The sequence below is a fragment of the Phasianus colchicus genome, chromosome 2, assembly GCF_987193195.1.
Source record: "Phasianus colchicus chromosome 2, bPhaCol1.hap1.1, whole genome shotgun sequence".
In the NCBI taxonomy this organism is placed as follows: Eukaryota; Metazoa; Chordata; class Aves; order Galliformes; family Phasianidae; genus Phasianus; species Phasianus colchicus.
In genome coordinates this window covers 25,686,448-25,705,944 of record NC_143437.1, presented here as the reverse complement: position 1 = coordinate 25,705,944, position 19,497 = coordinate 25,686,448, and the positions used below count along the sequence as shown (strand labels likewise).

The 19,497-nt window shown below is 55.2% G+C and overlaps 1 protein-coding gene across 1 annotated transcript; it reads right to left on the bottom strand.

The window, feature by feature from the left end:
• Window positions 1-8,680: 8,680 nt before the first annotated feature.
• SIX3 (SIX homeobox 3) lies at window positions 8,681-12,062 on the bottom strand. Its single transcript, XM_031599639.2, has 2 exons — window positions 10,841-12,062; window positions 8,681-8,953 (listed from the first exon to the last, which is right to left on the bottom strand). The coding sequence occupies exons 1-2, from the start codon at window positions 11,590-11,592 to the stop codon at window positions 8,761-8,763; spliced, it is 945 nt and encodes a 314-aa protein (XP_031455499.1). The 5' UTR covers window positions 11,593-12,062; the 3' UTR covers window positions 8,681-8,760.
• Window positions 12,063-19,497: the final 7,435 nt, after the last annotated feature.

Below are 19,497 nucleotides of genomic sequence, written 5' to 3'. Positions count from 1 at the left end.
TCTCTATTATTTCGCTTCCTCCTTTCCATCATTCCTCTCTCTAAGAAAAGCTCTGTTTGCGTGTAACTCAGACGCGCTGTGGCGAAGGAAAGCGCCGTATACAAAACCTAAGAAGCGAAGCAGCCCCAGGTGTGTGAGGGCGATGCGGATGATTATCTCAGGGCGACATCTCAGCACCGGGCGCTGTCTCCGTGTGCTCCACCGGCAGAGAGCTCCGCGAAGTGTTCCGCGGCCGTCGGAGTGCGCGGATCCGCAGCCGGATCCATTGCAGTGCCGTCAGCCGCCCGCGTCTATCTGGCAGGGAGGATTAGTTATCTCTCTATCTATTGAGAATTAACAAGGGCGAGAGATTATGTGTCAATGTACGAGCAGCGGCTATGAATATGACACCCGATGTGCATAGGTAGGGTGAGTCCCGGCAGCCACTCAGCTGAGAGCTCCTCTGCGGGGCTGAGGAGAAGATGACGGCCTTGCACACCTCTGCTTTTCACATCCAAACTCTGCTGAAAATGACGTATGTCACCGCTGCGCCTCGCTGGGAATTGGCAGCTTCCTCCCAGCCCGGCACGCACACAGCTTTTGTTCCAGACAAAATAAACCTTTCGGGAGAGCTTGGGAGGCTGCGGTGCCGGCAGCGAAGGGAGCTCGACGGGAATGAGCCGGGGCTGCTCAGGGCTGAGGGCCGGGGCGCGGCGGCGAGGAGGGAGCAGCGACCGTCGGGCCGGGCCGGTGCGGGACAGGGGCCGGGATTCCCGGCACAGAGGCGACAGAGGGAGCCGTGCGGCCGGGGCTGGGCCGGGGCAGACGCGGTGCGGTCTCTGGGCCGTATGGGGACCACGTTTTGAAGCAGAACCGCTCCTGATCGCAGACAATGGAGCGGGATGTTTACTGCTGGCGGGAAGACAATTAGCAATTCATCGGGAGAGATGTGTCACCCAAATGTCACCGGGAAGCTAACATGACATGTGTTTTAATGGCTCCGTGCTAATAAACTCCTCTCGGAGGGCGGCTTTGTGGGGACGTCAAAGATTATTTACAGAATGAGTCAGTTTCCAAACGGGCTCAGGCGCCGTCGGTGGCGGCGGGGCCCGGTGGGGCCACAGCGTCCTGGCCGTCGGGGGACAGGGAGGCCCGGCTTTGGGGCAGCGCCCGGCTCGGTTCGGCCCGGCCTGGCTCTGCGTTCAGCCCGCCTCCAGGTGTCGTTCGGGGCGTGCCCGGCTCCTCTCCCCCCCGCTGGTGGGCTCTCGCCGGGAAAGCTGTGCTCGGTGCCCGGCCCCAGGTGATGTTTCTGGGTTCTGGGAAGCAGAAAGGCTCCAGAGTAGGGTGGCAGCCTGAGCGAGTGCCACGTTGCGTGTTATTGAACAAGACATTCTGCAGTCAAACACAGAGATAAGCAAACCTAGAGAATCCATTTAGAAAATTTAACGCAGCCTGACTCGCTGGCATATACGCAGTGGGAGAAGACAATTTAATTTCCCTCAAATCCATCTGAAGATTTTATGTTCAGATGGTTCTTTGGATGGCAGAAAGGGGTTATTTACAGCAATAGAGAAGGGAAATCCTTCCCAGGCTGAGTCCACCACTCCATGCTCCTGTGCCTCTCTGTTTTGTGTGCTCTGCAACACCACGGCAGGGGGGGGCGGGAAGGAGGGAGAGTGGAAAACAATCTATCCTGTTTGTAAATGTGAGTTTAAGGAGTACACACGTGGGAGTGTTTCTGTGGATATATATATTTGTGTGTGCGTGTATCTGTAGGGAGAATGATAACGCACCTCCGTGAGACAGGCAGAGAGAGCAAGCCAATCCCAAAAGTCTCCACTCGGGCAAAGCTGCTACTGAACGTAATAGCAGGTTATTGCGAACCAGCGCCGGTACTATTAATCGCCCTGATCAAACGCATTAATGATAGCGAGAGTGAGCACAGGCAGAGCGGCCTGCCGTCCTCTCAAGGGCAGCGAAGATCCGGCTCTGACACCGGGGCTGAGCGCAAGAGCGCTGCGGAACCTGGCGAGAGGGAGGAGGTGGGTAGGGAAGTGGGTGGGGAAGGAGAAAATTGCCGTTGTCAGGGAAAAGTCAACGTAATTTCAGGTGGCCAACGTCGGAGATGAGTAAATAAGCGGTGGATCTCAGGTGCCGCGCTCTGTCTCCGGGCTATTGTCTTTGCGAAGCGACGTCGAGGGCAGGCGGTGCCAGCCCGCACGTGCGGGATGACCCGGGGACAAGAGCAGGGCCGGGCTCGGGGCTTTAGGAGTCCTAGCTCCGCAGTCCGGGCCTCGACGTGAGTGCCGCGATCCCCCTGGGAGGACTCAGAGGCCGCCGCCCCGGGAAACGCGGTGCTCCCGCTGCCTCCCGGCACAGATAGGACGAGAAGCGGCATTCTTTAATAGTATGATTGAAATGTTCGGGGTATGATGCCTCCTCGTTAGTAATACTGGCTTTGCATGCAGAGCACAATCCCATCCCTCTAGACTGCTTAGCCAAAACAGAGCGTAAACTCTGTAATTAGTAACGTGTTCCATCATTAAAGAGCCCTGCTGAGAATTTCTATTTAATAATGGTCTTAAATTAGTTATGATGGTAAATACTCATCTGGAAATTCAACATCTAAAACCATCTACAATCTGGAAATGCTCCAGTGTTGCCGTAATCTCCCGGAGCACAGCAATGCCTATCACATTCAGCCATCGCATTAGAAATTCGCCGTACCGTTTGGTCCACGAATATACAGTACGGATGTGCTAATTAGGTTAACCCATACACTGTCTGCTTCACAAATATTTAGAAATAAACAATGGGAGCGCTTCTTTAATACCACACAGCCGGGGGAGGGGGGAGGACCTCGTACTCGGGAACTCTTTTGTTTTCAGACGAGGTGGCCTCGGGCCTAAGGGTCCCACAACGCGCACCCCCGGGAGCGCACAGCGGCCCCAAAGCACCGCACTCCTCCAATGGGGGATTCCAGTTTCCAGAGCATTCCCTTTTGCTTTTAGGCTGCAGCTCCTTCCCCTGTGTCGTGCCCGCAGCTCGGCTACGGCACCCTCTGAAGGGGACGGCTTGGGAACGGTCGGATGAGGCACCTCACACAGGAAAGACGGCGAAGCAGCGATGTACTGCTTCGAGGGAAATAACAGTGAATAAAGCCGCCTTCCCCCGACCCAAAGTGGGACTGAAGTTTCGCAGGAGAATCGTGATTCGGTATAAAGGAGCCATCCAGGTGCACTTCTCCCCGGTGGGGATAGAATAGAGTGTTGTTTCTGGTGACAATGAAAAATCAGTCACTGAGATACCTGGGGGTACGGTGGGAGGGGAGGAAGGAGCGTTTCTGCCTTTACCTCGGCGTCCGGACGCGCAGCCTCTCCTCCACAACCTTTCATGTTTAATGAATGACTCTGCATTGCAGGTTTTTCCTTCCATGTGCCGGCGAGTTTTAAATCTGCGAGCACCACAAAGAGGCCGTGATCCCATCTGCCCGGGATTCCAAATTAAAGTTCAAACGGGCGGCTTACACACTGCTGATCCTGTATCATAGCCTCTCGCGACCCTTCAATTACTATTTAATAGAATTACAGTGTAAAATCCCAATAGTCTTAAAGAATGTTTTATCACAGACTGAAGAGAGGGAAGATCCAGACACCTCCAGTGTTACTGAAACACATTACTGACCTATTTAGGTATTAAAAGGGAATACTCAGTGTTCTACAAGACATTACAAGAACTACTTTAATCTGGAAACACGCGTATGTCTGGGTCTGTGTGTGCCCACAACCAACAGGCAATGCATACATCCTTTGTGCCATTGCCGTGTACCCCCAGCAGCACCCCCAGCCCCCCAGGAGCCCCCCGTATGGCGATACCCCGCAGCACTGAGCTGCTGTTGCCAGGGGTTGCTGGAGAGGCTGCTCCTGCAGGAAAGCAATTTTTCCTCCACTCATTGAAAAATACTCTTTAATTGACCTTATTATTAAATGAACTTCTCCTAATGATGTTTCTATGGGGACAAAAAAGCAAATATTTGCAGGAGAGCTAAACTTCCTCTAATAGCTATGGCTGGGATTAAAGTCACTCGCAGGCTGCCTTTAGATACTGTAAATGGTGACTTCCAGCGTAGTTTTCTTCTCAGTGAAGGGGCATACGGAGCTGCTTCGGACACAGCTCTGAGTTTTCTCCCCCGAATATTCCCGTGGAGCCTTCATTTATTCATCACCCTTCTGTCTCGCACAACCCGAGATCCCCCTGCTCTGCGAACACCTTTCTTTCAAATGGAAAAGAATAACGCAGAGAACCAAACCGAACAGACGTCTCAGCCCCGGACAGACACACAGACACATCCTCCCCCCTCCCTCACCCCCCCCCCCCTTCCAGACAGACACACAGACCCCTCTTAGAAGCATTCAGCCTCTGTAGTATCCCCACGGCAGTGTCCAGTTTCTCACTGCTGTGTCAGAGCAAAGCACGCGGCACCGCCACCTCGGTGCTTTTCCTTCCCAACTCTTTCTCTCCCCCCTCTGCCTCGCTGCCTTTCCATCTCTTGGCCATGCTGCAGCTGGTCGCTCTCTTTCCCCCAATACCCCCTTTTTATTTTGTTATACATCGATTACAGAGTTTTGTGTGTCCCTGCAGGGCGGCTCGGGGCCACAGATGCATTCGGGGCTCCGCGTGTCTGTGCGCTCCGCAAAAAGGCGACGTTTGTCCGTCCTCTCCCCACACGCAGAATCCAGGGCAGAGCGATGTGGAGCTCAATGAGAAACTGCATGAATAAACACGAATAGAAAGTTGTGCTCAGCTAACCGAGGAAATCAGAGCAATACCAGGGCACCAACGTCCGCATTTCTTTTCACGTCGGCTGGGGCAGTAACCTCAGCCGGGCACGCTAAACACGAAGGGCAGCGGGCAGGCAGGCTGAGGGCGACTCTCACTGCCCAGCTATAGGAGCTGCCGCGGGCCGAGGGCCGCAGCCCCACAGCCCCCAGCGGCCCCGCTGCCGTCGGGCCGCGGCCATCTGCCGCCCGTCCCGGGGCCCGCGCCCCCGTATCGATCCCACGCGCTTCAGCCTCCGAGTTAATTTCATAGCCATCAAGGGCCGGGCTTGTCGCGGGCAATAAAGTGATGCCGAAGAGCGGCTGTCGATAAGGCTTGGCCGGGCGGGAGGGCAGAGGCGGCCCTTCACTTTGGTGAGTCCCGATAGGCCCTATCTTCCCGGGGCAGACGGACTTAGCGGGTGAGGAGGCTTAAACGCGGCTTTCCATAGATTTACACCTCAATCAGCCATTCAGGTTTTCAATGCAAATCCGAAAACAACCTCGTTTCTCCCTCCCGGCGCCCTGCTCGGAGCCGCGCTCCGGTATCCCGACCCGCGCGGGGCCCTCGTTGCCCCCCTGCCGCCCCCACGCGTGTCCGGCCCCCCCGGGAGTTCCCACCGCATACAATGGCCCGCAGGCTCCGGCCCCGGTCACTTAACTGGGGGTTGAGTGTCCGGCAACAGTGGTCTCTTGTTTTCTCTCTTTTTTGAGGGGGAGGGGGTAGGGAGAAATGGGGGACCCCTGCGACTAGAGCTTTCGAGGGAAGCTGGAGCCCCAAAGCGGAGCTGAAGGCGATCTCTGGGCTCCCCCCGGTGTCCCCGCACGATGGGGTGAGCTTTTGGGGGGCTGAACTGGAGGAAGGAAAACCTCCAAATGTCAGCGTAAGGCTCAGTCCTGAGGCTGCTACTGAGGCTCGATACCTTCTGCCTACTGCTCCGAGACGTGGAAACGGGGGAAGGGGAAGTAAAACATCCCAAACTTATACGCCTCTGAGACCTCGCAGATATTAAATCCCGTTAAAAATAAAGCGGGATGAGAACTGCTATCAGTGATGAGAATAAATATTCTGGTTAAAAAACAGTACAGCACCAGTGCAGATGGAACTTCCAACAGCACCCGGAGGTGACTGCGGGCCGAGATTTTCCCATCTAAGGCTTGTCTGCTGCGAGACGGAGAGTAGAGCAGCCCGGGCCTGGACTCTGGTGCCGGTAATGGGGGCCCTCAGCCCGTCCCGGGACATTTTTCTCCCCTCTAAATGCTGCGAGGGGGAGGGCACTGATGTCCCTCTCGAACATCGGCGGCTCACGGAAGAGCCATTGTTCTCCCTTTCTGCAGCAACTCCCGTCTATCCTGGCCTTGCACAGCCGGGCGTTATTTCCTTACGAACTGCCAGAACCGCCCGGGGCGGTGGGACAATGCCGCTGAGCGATCCCCGAAGGGGCGGGCGGCGCAGGCACTGCCTCTGGGCCGAGCAGGGCCGCGGCACCGGAGAGGCAACACCGGAGGCAGCCGGAGGAGGACATCCCTCCCACCGCGGAGCTCCGAGGGCACGGCCCCGCCGCACTCGCTGCGAGGGCTCCGCGCAGACACGCGCAGCACTTCCTCGGGGGCACGGAAGGTGGAGGGAAGTATTTACATTGCAACTTATTCCTTGACGGCCTCCATCAGGGGTTCGCTTTGAGCTCCCGCAACCCGGGCGGCTCCACCGGCCGCTTCTCATGGCAGGGAGATACGTGGAGAAGCCCTGCGGTTTTCGGTAACCCTGCCTTGAGCTGCCCCGAAAGAGGCGGAGGGAGGAAGGGAAAAGGGCTCAGGCAGCACAAAAGTGCGTCGGAAGTCCGTATTAGTTGGAAACGGTCAAGAAATTCCGGGCACGTTTCTCCTTAAATCCCCGGGAAGTTTCAAAATCGTGTTTTCAAGTAAAAACAGGTTTAGAATTTACCTCTCCTTAATTCACGGTGGAAAAATCTGCCCAGGGCAAAGCAAAAGTTAAGTGGGGGGGGAAAAAAAAAGAAAAAAAAGAAAAAAAAAAGAAGGAAGGAAGAAAGAGGAGGGAAAAGATGAAAGAAAAAGAAAGGGGAAAAAAAGAAAGAAAACAGATGGAAAATTTAACAAAAAACAACAAAAAAAAAAAAAAGGAGGAAAAAAAAAAAAAAAGAGATGCTGAAATACTGTTACCCATGCAAATAAAGGCTTCTTTCAACACAGTACAATATACTCCGGGTTCGAGGGGAGGAGCTGCAGCCCGCTCGGGGCCAGGAGTTTATGTTTTTGTTTGCATTTAAAGCTACAAAACAAACCCGCGATGGCCGAGACGCTCTCGGGGGACAGAGGCCCTGCAGCCGCCCGGCCGCACCCGAAAGCACGGCGGCATCGGCGCCCGAAGGAGCCGCGGGGACATCGCCGCGCCGCCGCTCCCGGCCCGCAGCGCTCGGGGAACGGACCGGGCCGGGAGAGCCGCTCCCCGTGCTGACAGAAACACCGACAGCGCTGGTAGATAAGAAAATGGAATACTGTATTTGATTTAGAAAGTTTGTACATATAGATAAACACGCAGTTAAGGAAACGATAGTTTAAGCGTCCTACGTGGAGTTTAAGAAGAGACCCCCCCAAAGCTGCTATGAAATACTCAAAATAGCTTTTGCATAAGATAACTACAGTTGCACCCTAAGCTGCTTTTTTTTTTTTCCTTTTTTTTTCTTTTTTTTTTTCCTTTTTTTTTTTTTTTTTTTTTTTTTCTATCGCTGAGGTCCCTTTAGAAAACCTAGCCCGTCAGGAGCTGACAGCTAAGTTCGTGCAAGGAACACCGAGTCAAGGAAAATAAAAAGGGAGAGAGAAAGGGTGGGAGGAGAGAGACGGGGAAGGGAGGGGGGGGGGGAGGGAGAAAGAAAGAACGGAGCAAATCTCATATACAAGCATTTCTACACATATATTACAAACTGGGAAAATGACCGCATCATTAAGATATACATAATTCATATAAAATTTTGAAATAAAAATAAAAATCTGTTACAGTCATAACTATTCTTTTTTCCACATTTATAACCAGTACCCACACAGGCAGTGACAGAAGTGTAGAAAAAAAGGTGCTTACGAAGAAAATGATTGTCTGCGGAACGAAAAACAGAACAGTGCCGCTCGGCGGGGCCCTCGCCGGGACTTAACCAAAAGAACAAAAAAAATAAACAGAGAACGGGAGGGGGAGAGAGAAAGAGAGAGACAGAGGACCAACAGAAAGGTGATAAACATTTGTTATTTCCCTCTTCAAGGAGTTCCTTTGTAATTTTTTTTTTTTTTTTTTTTTTTTGCTTTTTGTACAAATTCGATCGCAGTTTGCCTTTGTCTGTTTGTTGATTCTGTTTTCCTTTACTATAGAGATTTTTTTTTTTTTTTCCCAGATACAAATTTAATCATCATCATGCAAGTGGGTGAAATGCGTCCATGGAAAAGCGCAAAGGAGAAATCGTGCTCGTCCTAAAAAGAATACAATTGTCACTTTTGCTTTTTTTTTTTTTTTTTTTTTGCCTTTTTTTTCTTTTTATATATATAATAATTATTCTTTCCCGCCGCCCCCCCGCCCCCCTCCCTCGAACCCTCCCCCCCCCTCCGCTTGCAGCACCAGCGTTTGTGACTGCTGAAGTTTGAGCTCCATCTCTTGGTGGTGGCGGTGGCAGGCGGTGCTGTGGTGGCTCCTCTGCTCCCTGTCTGCGTGCTCTGCTCCTGGGTCGGGCCGGGCCTCGGCTTCCCTCCGCGCTGTGTGTGTGCGTGCGTGCGTGTGTGTGTCCCGCTCCTAGGTTGCCTCGGATTGTTTTGCTCTGGTCGGGGAGAGGATGCTCGCTTGGATGGGTTTGGATTTTTGTTGTTGATGTTGTTGGGTTTCTTTCTTTTTTTTTTTTCTTTTTTTTTTTCTTTTTTCTTCTTTTTGTTGTGATTTGTTTGTTTGTTTGTTTGTTTTCCGATATCATACATCACATTCCGAGTCGCTGGAGGTTACCGAGAGGATGGAGGTGCCCGTCTCGGCTCTTTCTGTCAAACTGGAGACGCTGGTGGTCGGGCTGGCCGCCGTGGACGGGGACTCGGCCGAGCTGTGCGTCGGGCAGCCGGGCTCTGCCAGCGACCGCATGCCGCTCTGTCCTATCGCCTGGTGCTGGAGCCTGCAGCGCGCCGGGAGACAAAACAACACCGCGGCCCTCTCAGACACCGCCCGCGCCGGGGGGGGCGGCGGCGCCGGACCCGGCCGCTCTCTCCAGGCTCGGCCCGGCCCGGCCCGGCAGCTCCCGGCCCCCGGAGCCCGACCCGGCCCCGCAGCCAGAGTACCGCAGATCGAAGGGCCTCGCTCCTACAGGGGACGGCGCGGGGAGGGACGCGCAGCGACCCCGCACGGCCTCCGCGCTGCTCCCGCGGCTCCGCGGGGAAGGGGAAAGCGAGCGGGAGCCGCTGCGGGAGGGCACGAACCCGTCCTCAGCCGGGGTTCGGTGCGGGCCTGGCCGCAGGGTTGGGCGGGTTCCGAGCACCGAGCGCCGGGCTGCGGACAGGGAACGGCCGGGGACGGGGGTCCCGTCCCGGGAGCACAGCGCTGTGAGTGCAATAAAGCAGCGCGAGTGCGGAGAGCGGCGCTTCTCTCCGCTCGGGATTGAAACCCCTTTTCTATCTCAAAGCCAAATTCAGCTTTAAAATATTGGAGCTTTCAGCGTCAACACTTAGGGGTCATTGCTTTCGAACACGTCTTTCTTTTTGTCTTTCTTTCTTTCAATCTTTCCTTTTAAGAGGTAATAAATAATTTTCACATCCACTATCATGTTGCGAATATTGCTCCCTGCCCACTCGCTCTTTCCGAAGCCAAAGATAGCCGCTATCGGGGATAGGAGAAGGGCTCCGCGTCCCGCACGGAGCCGCCGGCCTCAGCCCCAGCCCGCGGGAGCAGAGCTCACCCTTCGCCCCTCCGCTCCCTGCATGGCATTGCCCGTGGAGCTGCCCGCACACAGCAGCCCCGCGCAGCCTTATTCGGCACTTCTCATTATTTTACGTTGTCTAATCTCAGCGTCTTTGATTTTTCCCCCATTTACAATTCCTGGTGCATTCATCCGCTGTCAACAGCGTTGAGTCAACAAAAGCATCCGTGGGCAACTCCTGTTTATTTACAGCCCTGAGCTGATCTGTTTCCCATTTAATGGAAATTAACTGGCGAGGCACTTTAGGGTTGCACTTCTCCTACAGAATCCTGAATCAATAGCACCACTGCTATAATGAGGAGGAATTTCAGAGACAGCATTTAAAAGAACAAGAAGTTTTGTTTACGCGCTACCAGCGGCAAGCAAACTTCAATTAAAATAAAAGCGGCGTGGCAAGCGGGCTGAAGGGGCCGTTTTCATTTGCAAAATAACTTTACCGGAGGGTGACGAGAAATAAATAGCAGGGAGCCTCGCGTTTACCGTGGCAAAGCAGAAATAATCATAAAAAGACACCGAGACGCGCAAACAAATGCCAACGCAATGCACAGCGAACGCACGGCCGGAGAGCCGGCTCGCCATGTGTTGGGAGCTGGGAAACGGGAAGAGGGACCTTTCCTCGTCTCCCAAAGGCTTTTCTCCCCGTTTCTCCCGGAGACAAACGGTTTCGTGCTTCGAGTGCGCGCGGTTCCCGCGGTGCGCGCCGTGGACCGCGACCGAGCGCTGCGGAGCCGCCCGGCCCGAAGCCCGCAGCTCTCAGCCCTTCCGCGGCGGGGCCGCGCCGCAACCGGAGGGAAACCCAAAGCCATCCGAGCCCCGGCGCCTCTGGCGGCGCTCCTCTGAGGCCGCGGAGCCGGAGCTGCCCCCTCCTCGCCGCGCGGAGCTGCCCACGCCCGCGAGGAGCCCCGCGCCTCAGGAGCCCACGGGAGCCCGGAGCGCGGCTCGGGGCGCAGCGCGCAACTTTGCGCCGCGCATCCCCGCGGCCGCCGGGGCAGAGAGGCGCGGGGTGCCCGGAGGAAGGGGAGGAGGAGGAGAAGGAGGAGGAGGAGGAGGAGGCGCGGCGCTGCCCGAGCGGGCCCGAGCCCCACTGACCTGTTTTTAGCCGCAGCCGCTCTGTCTCTTTGCCTTCGGTTTTTGAACCAGTTGCCTACTTGCGTGGGGGTGAGCCCCGTGGCCTGAGCCAGTTCCCTTTTCTTGCTCGGATTGGGGTAAGGGTCCTGCAGGTACCACTCCCTCAGGAGGCTGCGAGTCCTCTCCTTGAAGCAGTGCGTCTTCTGCTCGCCATCCCAAATGGTCCTGGGCAGCGGAAACTTCTTCCTCACCCTGTATTTATCAACCGGCCCCAGCGGGCGGCCCCGCAGCTTCTCGGCCTCCTGGTAGTGCGCTTCGAGCCACATGGCCTGCAGCTTGCCGTGCGACTCCTTGGTGAATTTGTGGTTCTCCAGGATGTGGTAGAGGTCGCGGAAGTTGCCCGTGTGGAAGGCCACCACCGCCCGGGCGCGCAGGATGGACTCGTGCTTGTTGATGGCCTCGCATGCCCCCGGCGCCACCGGCAGCGACCAGAGGAACCTCCCCAGCCTCTCTATGTCTCCGGTCTCCTCCAGCGTCTCGCAGACGCTGGCCACTTGCTCCGGGGAGAAGTTGAGCGTGGGCAGCTGAAACATTGACAACTCTTCGTGGGGCGCCCGGGAGCTGCCGCCGCCGCCGCCGGCCCCGGGGCTGCAGCCCGAGCCGCTGCCGCTGCCGCCGCTGGCGAGAAGGAGGGAGCGGTGGTGCGGGTCGGCGGCGAAGTTGGGCAGGAAGAAATGGGTGGGATAGAGCTCTAGCGGGGACCTGAACACCATGGGATGACCGGGGAGAGGGGGAGAGCGATCACGGAGAAAAGAAAGAAAGGGAGGAAGAAGGGAGGAAAGGGCACCCGCACCGCGCACGCATCCACACCCGCACACGCACACGCAGCCACATAGAGGCGCGGGGCACACGCACGCACACACACGCGCACACACTCACGCACACACTCACGCGCTCACACGCGCCCGGCCCCGCGCCGCCGCCGAGTCGGGATTCAGTGATTCGACAGCGGTCGCCCTAATGACAACAGCCTCATAATATCTCCCCTAAATCCACAGTGAGTGCAGCGCCGAAACATTTTGTTTCGCTTTTCTATTGGTCTTCTGCGTGTCGTTGTGGCGTTGCCATGGCAGCCGCTGCCAATCACTGTCAGCCCTGCCAATCATTACGGAGTACGTAAGAGAGGTTTTTACCACTTCGCCCGAACGCGCGGGGGGGAGGGAAGCGGGGCGGCTGCTGGAAAAGCGTGGTGGGGTTTCTTTTTTTTTTTTTTAAATCTTCGCAACTCCTCATCTCAGCACTTCCCCTTCTCCCCGGCTCCCCCCTCCCCCCTCCTCCTTCTCCACACCCCTCCTAAATAAGGGATCAAATAATGCGAAAAGCGGTGTGCACATATTTGTTGAATGGGATGAGCAATTAGAGGGTGGAATATTATTGTGATCTTAACGAGCCTCGTTAAAGCTAAAGGAGATACGGGGGGAAAGTAAATGGGCCAGGCTGGGATACGCGTTCGGATAAAGGGCTTCTAACTGAGACAATTTACACATGATTTGCACGTAGTTTCACTTCATTCTGCCTATCTGAGCACTAATAGTGCCGGGGAAGAAAAGAAAGATGAGATCATTAGACCCATCCTCATGCCGCTGACCCTCCCCGAAGCGGCGCACACAGCGCAGCCCGGGCTCAGCCCCGCTTCCCCCTCAGCCTCTCCTCTCCTCTCCCCTCCGCGCCTCCTCCGCACAGGGACGCACCGCGGAGTTCGGCTGCTCTCCCCGCTCCCGGTCCCCGGTCCGTCGCTCCCCGCCGCCCCCCGTCCCAGGGCCGCTTCCCTCGCCCTCCCCTCGCTCCCTCGCCTTCCCTTTCCCTCTCCTTTCTCTCCCCTCGCTCTCCACTTTGTTTGCTTTCCCTTCTCCCCCTCCAGCCGCCGCCTCCGCTCGCCCCTTCCTTCCTCCGCAGCCCGGCTCTGCGGCAGGTCCTCACCCCCGACCCGATGGGGTTTTACACCGCACCTCTCCTTTTCCCCGCAATTCCTGCCACGAACTTCCCGGGATTCAGTGTGCGGGGAGGAGGCGAGAGAAAGCGCTCTGCAACCTCTATTTATCCTCCCTCTCTCCCTCTCTCTCTCTCTCTCTCTCTTTTTTTTTTTTTTAATTGGAAGCAAAGAAATTCCGTGTGGCGGTTCGGGTCCATCCCTCGGTAAGAGCGAGCCGGGCCGCCTGCCCCCGCTGCCGCGCAACTATATTTATTATTAGGTATGTTGCTTTTAAGAAGATTTAATCAGCATCTTGAGCTGGTAACTCTTTTGTTTGGTTTCTGTAGCTATGGAAGTGTGATTTACAGAGATTTGTACGGGTCATGGACATCTTTCCAGACTTACTGTGTATATTTAGACAGGACTTTGCTTGGTGTTAAAAAGTGTATATTTTGAATAGGTTCACACACAGTAGCAAACAATACCGACATTGTAAAGGCATGTACAACGAGTATTGAAACGCAGCATCCAGACTTCAACTAATCTGCCCTCAATAAAGCTGAAATAATTATCCTAAGCCGCCTTTCTAGAAGAAAAATCATTGAGGAATTCAAAACTTTTTTAAAGATCTTTTCTGCATTCCGATGGAGATCGAGGGGTGAGGCTCGGAGCCCAAACTACTTTCAGACATCAATGGAGGGGAGGAGGGGGGGGACGAGAGATATTACAATTAAAATGTGAAAACATAGCGTGACTCGCCCTATCCGAAGGATAATCGTCATACTGCTATGGGTGGTAGAAGTTCTTTAGCGGGGCTCCGAACCGGTTTGCGAGCCTTTCACGGCGCGCTCCTCGGGAAATAATTCCAAGTGGCAGATGAATAGGTGCAGTTGGGAGAGCTGCTGGACTGGAAGGAGCTCGCTGTATTACACATTCATCTGATTTCCACTAAACTGTCATCGCTGTGCTGCTTGGCTCCGCGCTCCTCGTGGAAATCTCTCGCCCGCTTCGTTTTAGCGATCCGCCTCAACACTTCTGCTAACGGACTTGGGGAAAAGTTCGGGCTCCCTCCTCCCTCCTTCCTTCCCTCCCTCCCGGCTCATGTTTCCAGTTACACCGCTAAGGAGGGAAGGAGACAGCTCAGCCCCAACACAACCCAACTCGGAGGTATTAATTGGACAACAATATGTTTAGCCAAAGATTTTAATACACACACACGCAAAATCTTTTTCTTTGTAATCCTTTCCTTTTATGTAAAGGATTACAGGGAGGAGGGTGGGGTGAATTCCTGCGGGAGTTTCTTAATATTTGATTCCATTTTTTCCACAAGCTGCGAATTAAACTACCTTAAAGTGTATTTCTACACTCAAATCCAAACCGGCCTGCATTTTTTTTTTTTTTAATCTCCTGGAACACCACACAGCTCTCCTTTGCTGTAGGCTGCATCCCTCCTGTAGGGCTTCTGGAGAACTTTGGAGAGCTTCTGTCTATTTCCTCTTTCTTTTCCTTCTTTTTTCCCCCCTTCTTTTATTTGATTTTCCTTCCTTCCTTCCTTCCTTCCTTCCTTCCTTCCTTCCTTCCTTCCTTCCTTCCTTCCTTCCTTCCTTCCTTCCTTCCTTCCTTCCTTCCCTCCTTCCCTCCTTCCCTCCTTCCCTCCTTCCCTCCTTCCCTCCTTCCCTCCTTCCCTCCTTCCCTCCTTTCTCTTTCATTCTTTTTTCTTCCTTCCTTTCTTCTTTCCCTCCTTTCTTTCTTTCAGTCTTTTTTTCTTTCTTCCTTTCCTCCTTCCTTTTCTTCCATTCTTCCTTTCTTTTTACCTTCTTTCCTTCTTCCCCCCCCCCTCCCCCCCCTTCTTTCCTTCTTTATTTCATTTTTTTTCTCTTTCTCTGTCTCTCCCTTTCCTTCTCTCCCCAGGCACACAAATCATACAATACCCGCATTTCTGCTGAAAGCATTTCTTCCACAGCACTGCTCTGTATGGAATCGCAACGCACGCAAACTGTGTGCACGTATCCCTGGATGTGTCCTGCCTCGTATCCTTGTTAAACCAGCCACCCCTCACCCCATCGGCCGACACAGAGCTCCCGCTGCAGCCCCGCTCTCCCAATGCCTGCGGAGCACAGGAGCCCCACCAGCCCGGTGCTCCCGCAGTTACATCCGTAGAGATTTGCATTGGTCCCAGCGTTTCCACAGAACGGCGGACAGAGCCCGGGCAGCGGCCCTCGGTGCTTTCCCCTCCCGGCCGCTGCTTCAGCGCTCCCTTAAGCCTGTTAGGGACACACTCTCATGTCCTGAAATGTGCAAGCAGATAATTGTTGCCGCTCTATCTTTGTGTGAGGAGGCCAGGGTGTAAATGGCTTTTAATGACTGCAGCTGCTGGCTGCAAACTGTCAATGGGATCGCCTAATGCCGAGCCCGGACTCGGAGGGCGCAGCGTCGCAGCCACCGGGCGGGCTCAGCCCCCGACCCCCGCCGCCCCCAGCGCGCAACGGCGCGGAGCTGCGCGGAGCGGAGTGAGGGGCCGCGTGGGGTTGCGCGCACAGCGGGCGCGGCCGGAGGAGACGAGAGCGCGGCGGAGGACGGGGCTGGGCAGAGACTGCCCTCTCGGCTGGGAAAATCCTTTCCGGATCCTGTAAGTTTCCTACGGGCGGACGGAGGTCCCGCGGGGGACAGTCTCGGGGGTGCAGACTCGGGCCCCGGCCCTTCCCCTCCCCGCGCTACCGATGCTCGGGGTGCGGGGGTGGCAGGCGGGGTGCCCCCTCGACGCTGCCGGCAGCCGTCTGCAGTCAGCCCTGATCCCACATGATTAATTGTTTTAGCTGCTAGAATGACATGTGGCTCTGCAGGGCAGGGACACCTCCCCTCCTCTCCACCCCCTCTTCCCAACTTCCCCCCCTTTCCTTCCCCCCCGCCCCCCCCCCCAAAAAAAAAAAAAAAGAAAAAACACCGAAAAACAAAAACCCACCTCCCCCTCAATAAGCCGGGACGAGCCTGTGCTGTATATCGAAGGGAGCCCTGCGAAGTTGTGAGTGTGTGCCGGGCCGCCGACCTGAAGGACTTTTTCCGGGGAGAGAAAGGGAAGCAGAGAAGGGAGATCTTTTATTTCACCGCTTGTTTTGATGGCAGCTCCCGGGAGGCTGCGATTTTCTGCCGCCTCGTTTGTGTCCCTGCATCCCGGCTCGGGAGGGACTTCGCCGCCGCTCGCAGGGGCCGCTCTCTCCGTTCCGGGAAGGAGCGGGGATCCGCGGGGCCGAGGCAGAGGCGGGCGGAGAGCGTGGATCCGCGACGGGAGAAGGGGGGGAGAGGAGGAGAGCGGGGCAGTGGATGGAGGAGCCATGGTTTTCGCCTGGCCCGGTTTTATGATTATTATTTTCATGAGGATTTAATTGATTTTTCTGTCATTTCGCAGTGGTAAGGGCTGACAGTTCAGAATAGCTGCCGTCTTTACAAACGTGTGTGTCCTCCTGCTTCCTTTCCTCTCTTTCTCCCTTTCTTCCTTCCTCTCTCCCTTCAGCCCCGATTTCCCAAGATAAATGAATGCGCATTTGATGGGTGTGTAAGATGTGGCCCATTCGGCTCCCGTAACTCAATCCTGTTGATGCAATGTGTGCTGAACCGGTTGTGCTCAGCGACATGTGGGCAAGGGACTTTTTTTTTTTTTTTTTTTTTTTTAACGGTTTGGATTGGCTTAAGGAACCGAGGGTGGGGGGGGAGAAGGGGGGGGGGGGGGGGATTTTATGACTGCTCCCAAGCAGAGCTGCAGCTCCTAAGTTTAAACTTTTGTGCACCCCCCTTCCCCCAACCCCCCCTCACCGCTTCACACACACACACACACACGTTTCGTCCTGCGGGAACGCAGCCGCTGCGGGAGGAAAGCACGAGGTACCCATTTCGATTTATTTTTCGAGGAGGGGGAAAGGAACGCGGCTGGCGGTACGGAGCGGGGTTGGGAGCCGCACACCGCGCACCGCCGCCCCCAGCACCGCCCGTTACCTGCGCGCAGAGCAGCACCGCTCCCAGCGCAGCCCAACTCGTCGCGGTGCCGCGCTATCAGCAAGGGACACTTGATTGACTGATCTAGGTATGATACTCGTGCTGGGCGTCTAAATTAAATATTAAGTGAAATACTTAGCTCTAATTAGAAATCGTAACCTAGCAATGAAAACTTGGAGAAACGCATCGCGGGGGGAGGAGGGGACAGCCTTAAGTGCGGCGCCGAAGAACGGAGCTGTGCTGTGTACCGAGGGTGACTCGTTCGCAGCGAGAGGCAACGCGGCGGTGATTGACGCATCATTAGAGCCGTCGGGCTGGTCCTAATAATTCTGACACACACACACACACAAAAAGAGGAAAAGCGTGGAGCCTCGCAGACAAGTTATTTATTTATCAGCGCATTAAACATAATTAGACTGGAGGAAAAAAAAAAAAAAAAAAAAAGAGGAGGCGTGGGTAATGTGCCGCCAGTTCCAAGGTTCCAACGAGCACAAGTCCGGAGCAGAGAGCGCCGGGCTGCGAGGCCGAGTGCTTTCCCACCCGGCTGTGTCGCCCTGGGGCATACAGCCGCGTAGTTGCCCCAACTTTCTCCTTCAGTGCAAAGTTCCCGGTGCGATGGAAAATGTGAATATTTTATCAGTCTCTTGTGGTGACCCTCATTAGGTGGGCATCCTGCTAAGGCCCCGGCGTTCCGAGCAAGCTGCCCAATCAGAGCATTTGCACGCCTTGTTAGCGCTGCTTAATGAAGCTTCCCCGCGCACTCAAAGAAAGGCCCCCTCGATGTAGATTTACCTTATGTCAACTCGTTACTTCTAATGAATCGCATCAAAATTCTTCCCTGAATGAGGCCGAGCCGCCCGGACCGGGATCCCCTCCCCGCCCAGCGTAGCCCACCCCTGCCCGGGCCGCCGCCACCGAGGGGACGCGGAGGGGATGGGGCCACAGTGGGACGGCGGCGAAGGCTCCGTTGTCCCGGGGGGAGCAGCCCGGACCCGGCCTTGGATCCGGGCGAGAGCAGCAGTGCGGAGGCTCCGCCGCGGGCAGGTGGAGATTCGCTTCTTCGCCAGTAATTTCCAGCCCAGCTCCCCGTCCCTCCGGGCTGGCATTTTAAAATCAATTAGTATTTTCGGTTCTCGAGGTGAATGATTCAAACAAATGTTTGGGAGACCCTGAGGGAGAATAGGGCCGTGACAAAAGGTTTGATTGGCTTTATTTCCCCCCCAAAAAAACAACAAAGGCGCGGGGCCGCGAGAACAATCCGCTACATCAGGGCACGTTCAATTAAATGAAAGTCATTAGCTTCGCCGTGAAAGCACTACCTTTAAAATCAGATGGGGCGGTCGGATGGGGAGGGAGGGGGGGCGATAATGGTGGCAGGAGGATTTAATGCCCCCTCCCCCTATGCACACAAAGCCCTCCAAAAAGAAGGGAGAGAGGGGAAAAAAAAAACAACAAAACACGCAACACTTCACCCTTTGGAAATTTGTGCTCGGTCTAAACAATAGGAAGCCCATAATGCAGATTATAACACTCACTGACTCGAATCCATTATCTGCCCTCCACACTGTCTATATATTGATTTCCATATACTTTCTATTGCTGTCGATGACTGAGCAAAGATCCGGTTAAGAGCCAGACGACACGCAGAAGCGCTGCTTGAACTGCATCTCCCCGTTCCGAAGCCGGAGCCGGTTGTAAACTCGAAAAGCTGCCGCTTCCCCACCTCAGCCGTCAACAAGCATTGCACGCATAGACACCCACCGCAACGCACACGGCCGCCTCTCCCTCCCTCGCATCGCCCGAGGGCATCCCGGGGATGGGGATCCCTGCCCGACTCGGGTCGCTCGATACCGGGCCCGAGCCGGGCAGGGATCCCCACCCCCGACCCCGGGAGGGCAGAAGCGTGGGCCCGGTCCCTGCGTGTGGCCCTCGGCCCGCAGCAGCCCCTTCCCCCGGGCGCAGCTCTGAGAGCTGCAAAGCTGAAGTTTGGCGAGGCGGGACGCTCTGCGGACGGTAAGTTTGATATTTGGATTAAGATCACTTCCTCGCCTCCTCTTTGTGTGTGTGTGCGTGTGTGTGTGCGAGGGCTGCTGCGAGTGACCGCAGCAGAGGGAGAAGCACTGAGCAAAGATTTGGGGGAAAGGGCCCTGATTGGGGTGAGGGTGTGTACGTCTGTCTGTCCGCTTGCAGCCTTCACCCTGCTCTGAGCAGGAAAGTGCCCATAGCGTTCAAGAAGCAGAAATTTGGGGGAGCGTGTGTTTGGGCGAGGGGGAGGCCAAGTGGGACTGCCGTTATACGGATCCCGAGTGATTCCCTCCGATATGTTGAGGACATCATCCGGGACAGCGTCTGAAATGGTCACATCTCCCTCCTCCCCGCGCTGACTTTAATGGAGAGTGTTCATTTGTTTCGAGGCAGTGCGCCGCACTGATAAGTCCTCCCCAGCCGATATGCTGAAGTTTAAATACCAGCAGGTGCAAATGTGCTCTACTTAAGGCTCTGCTCTACAAATAATGCCGAAATTCGAGAGCACGAGAAGTTGGCCTTTGTATTGGGATTTATAAAAGGGAAATGGCATTGTGCATAGCCAACTGTTTACCAAAAAAAAAAAAAAAAAAAAAGAAAAAGAACCACAAAACCAACAAATCCCAAGCCCTGAAAGAAGTACTAAATTCTTCTTAATGATGCCGAAGGTGAAGTTGTTTCATATTGGACA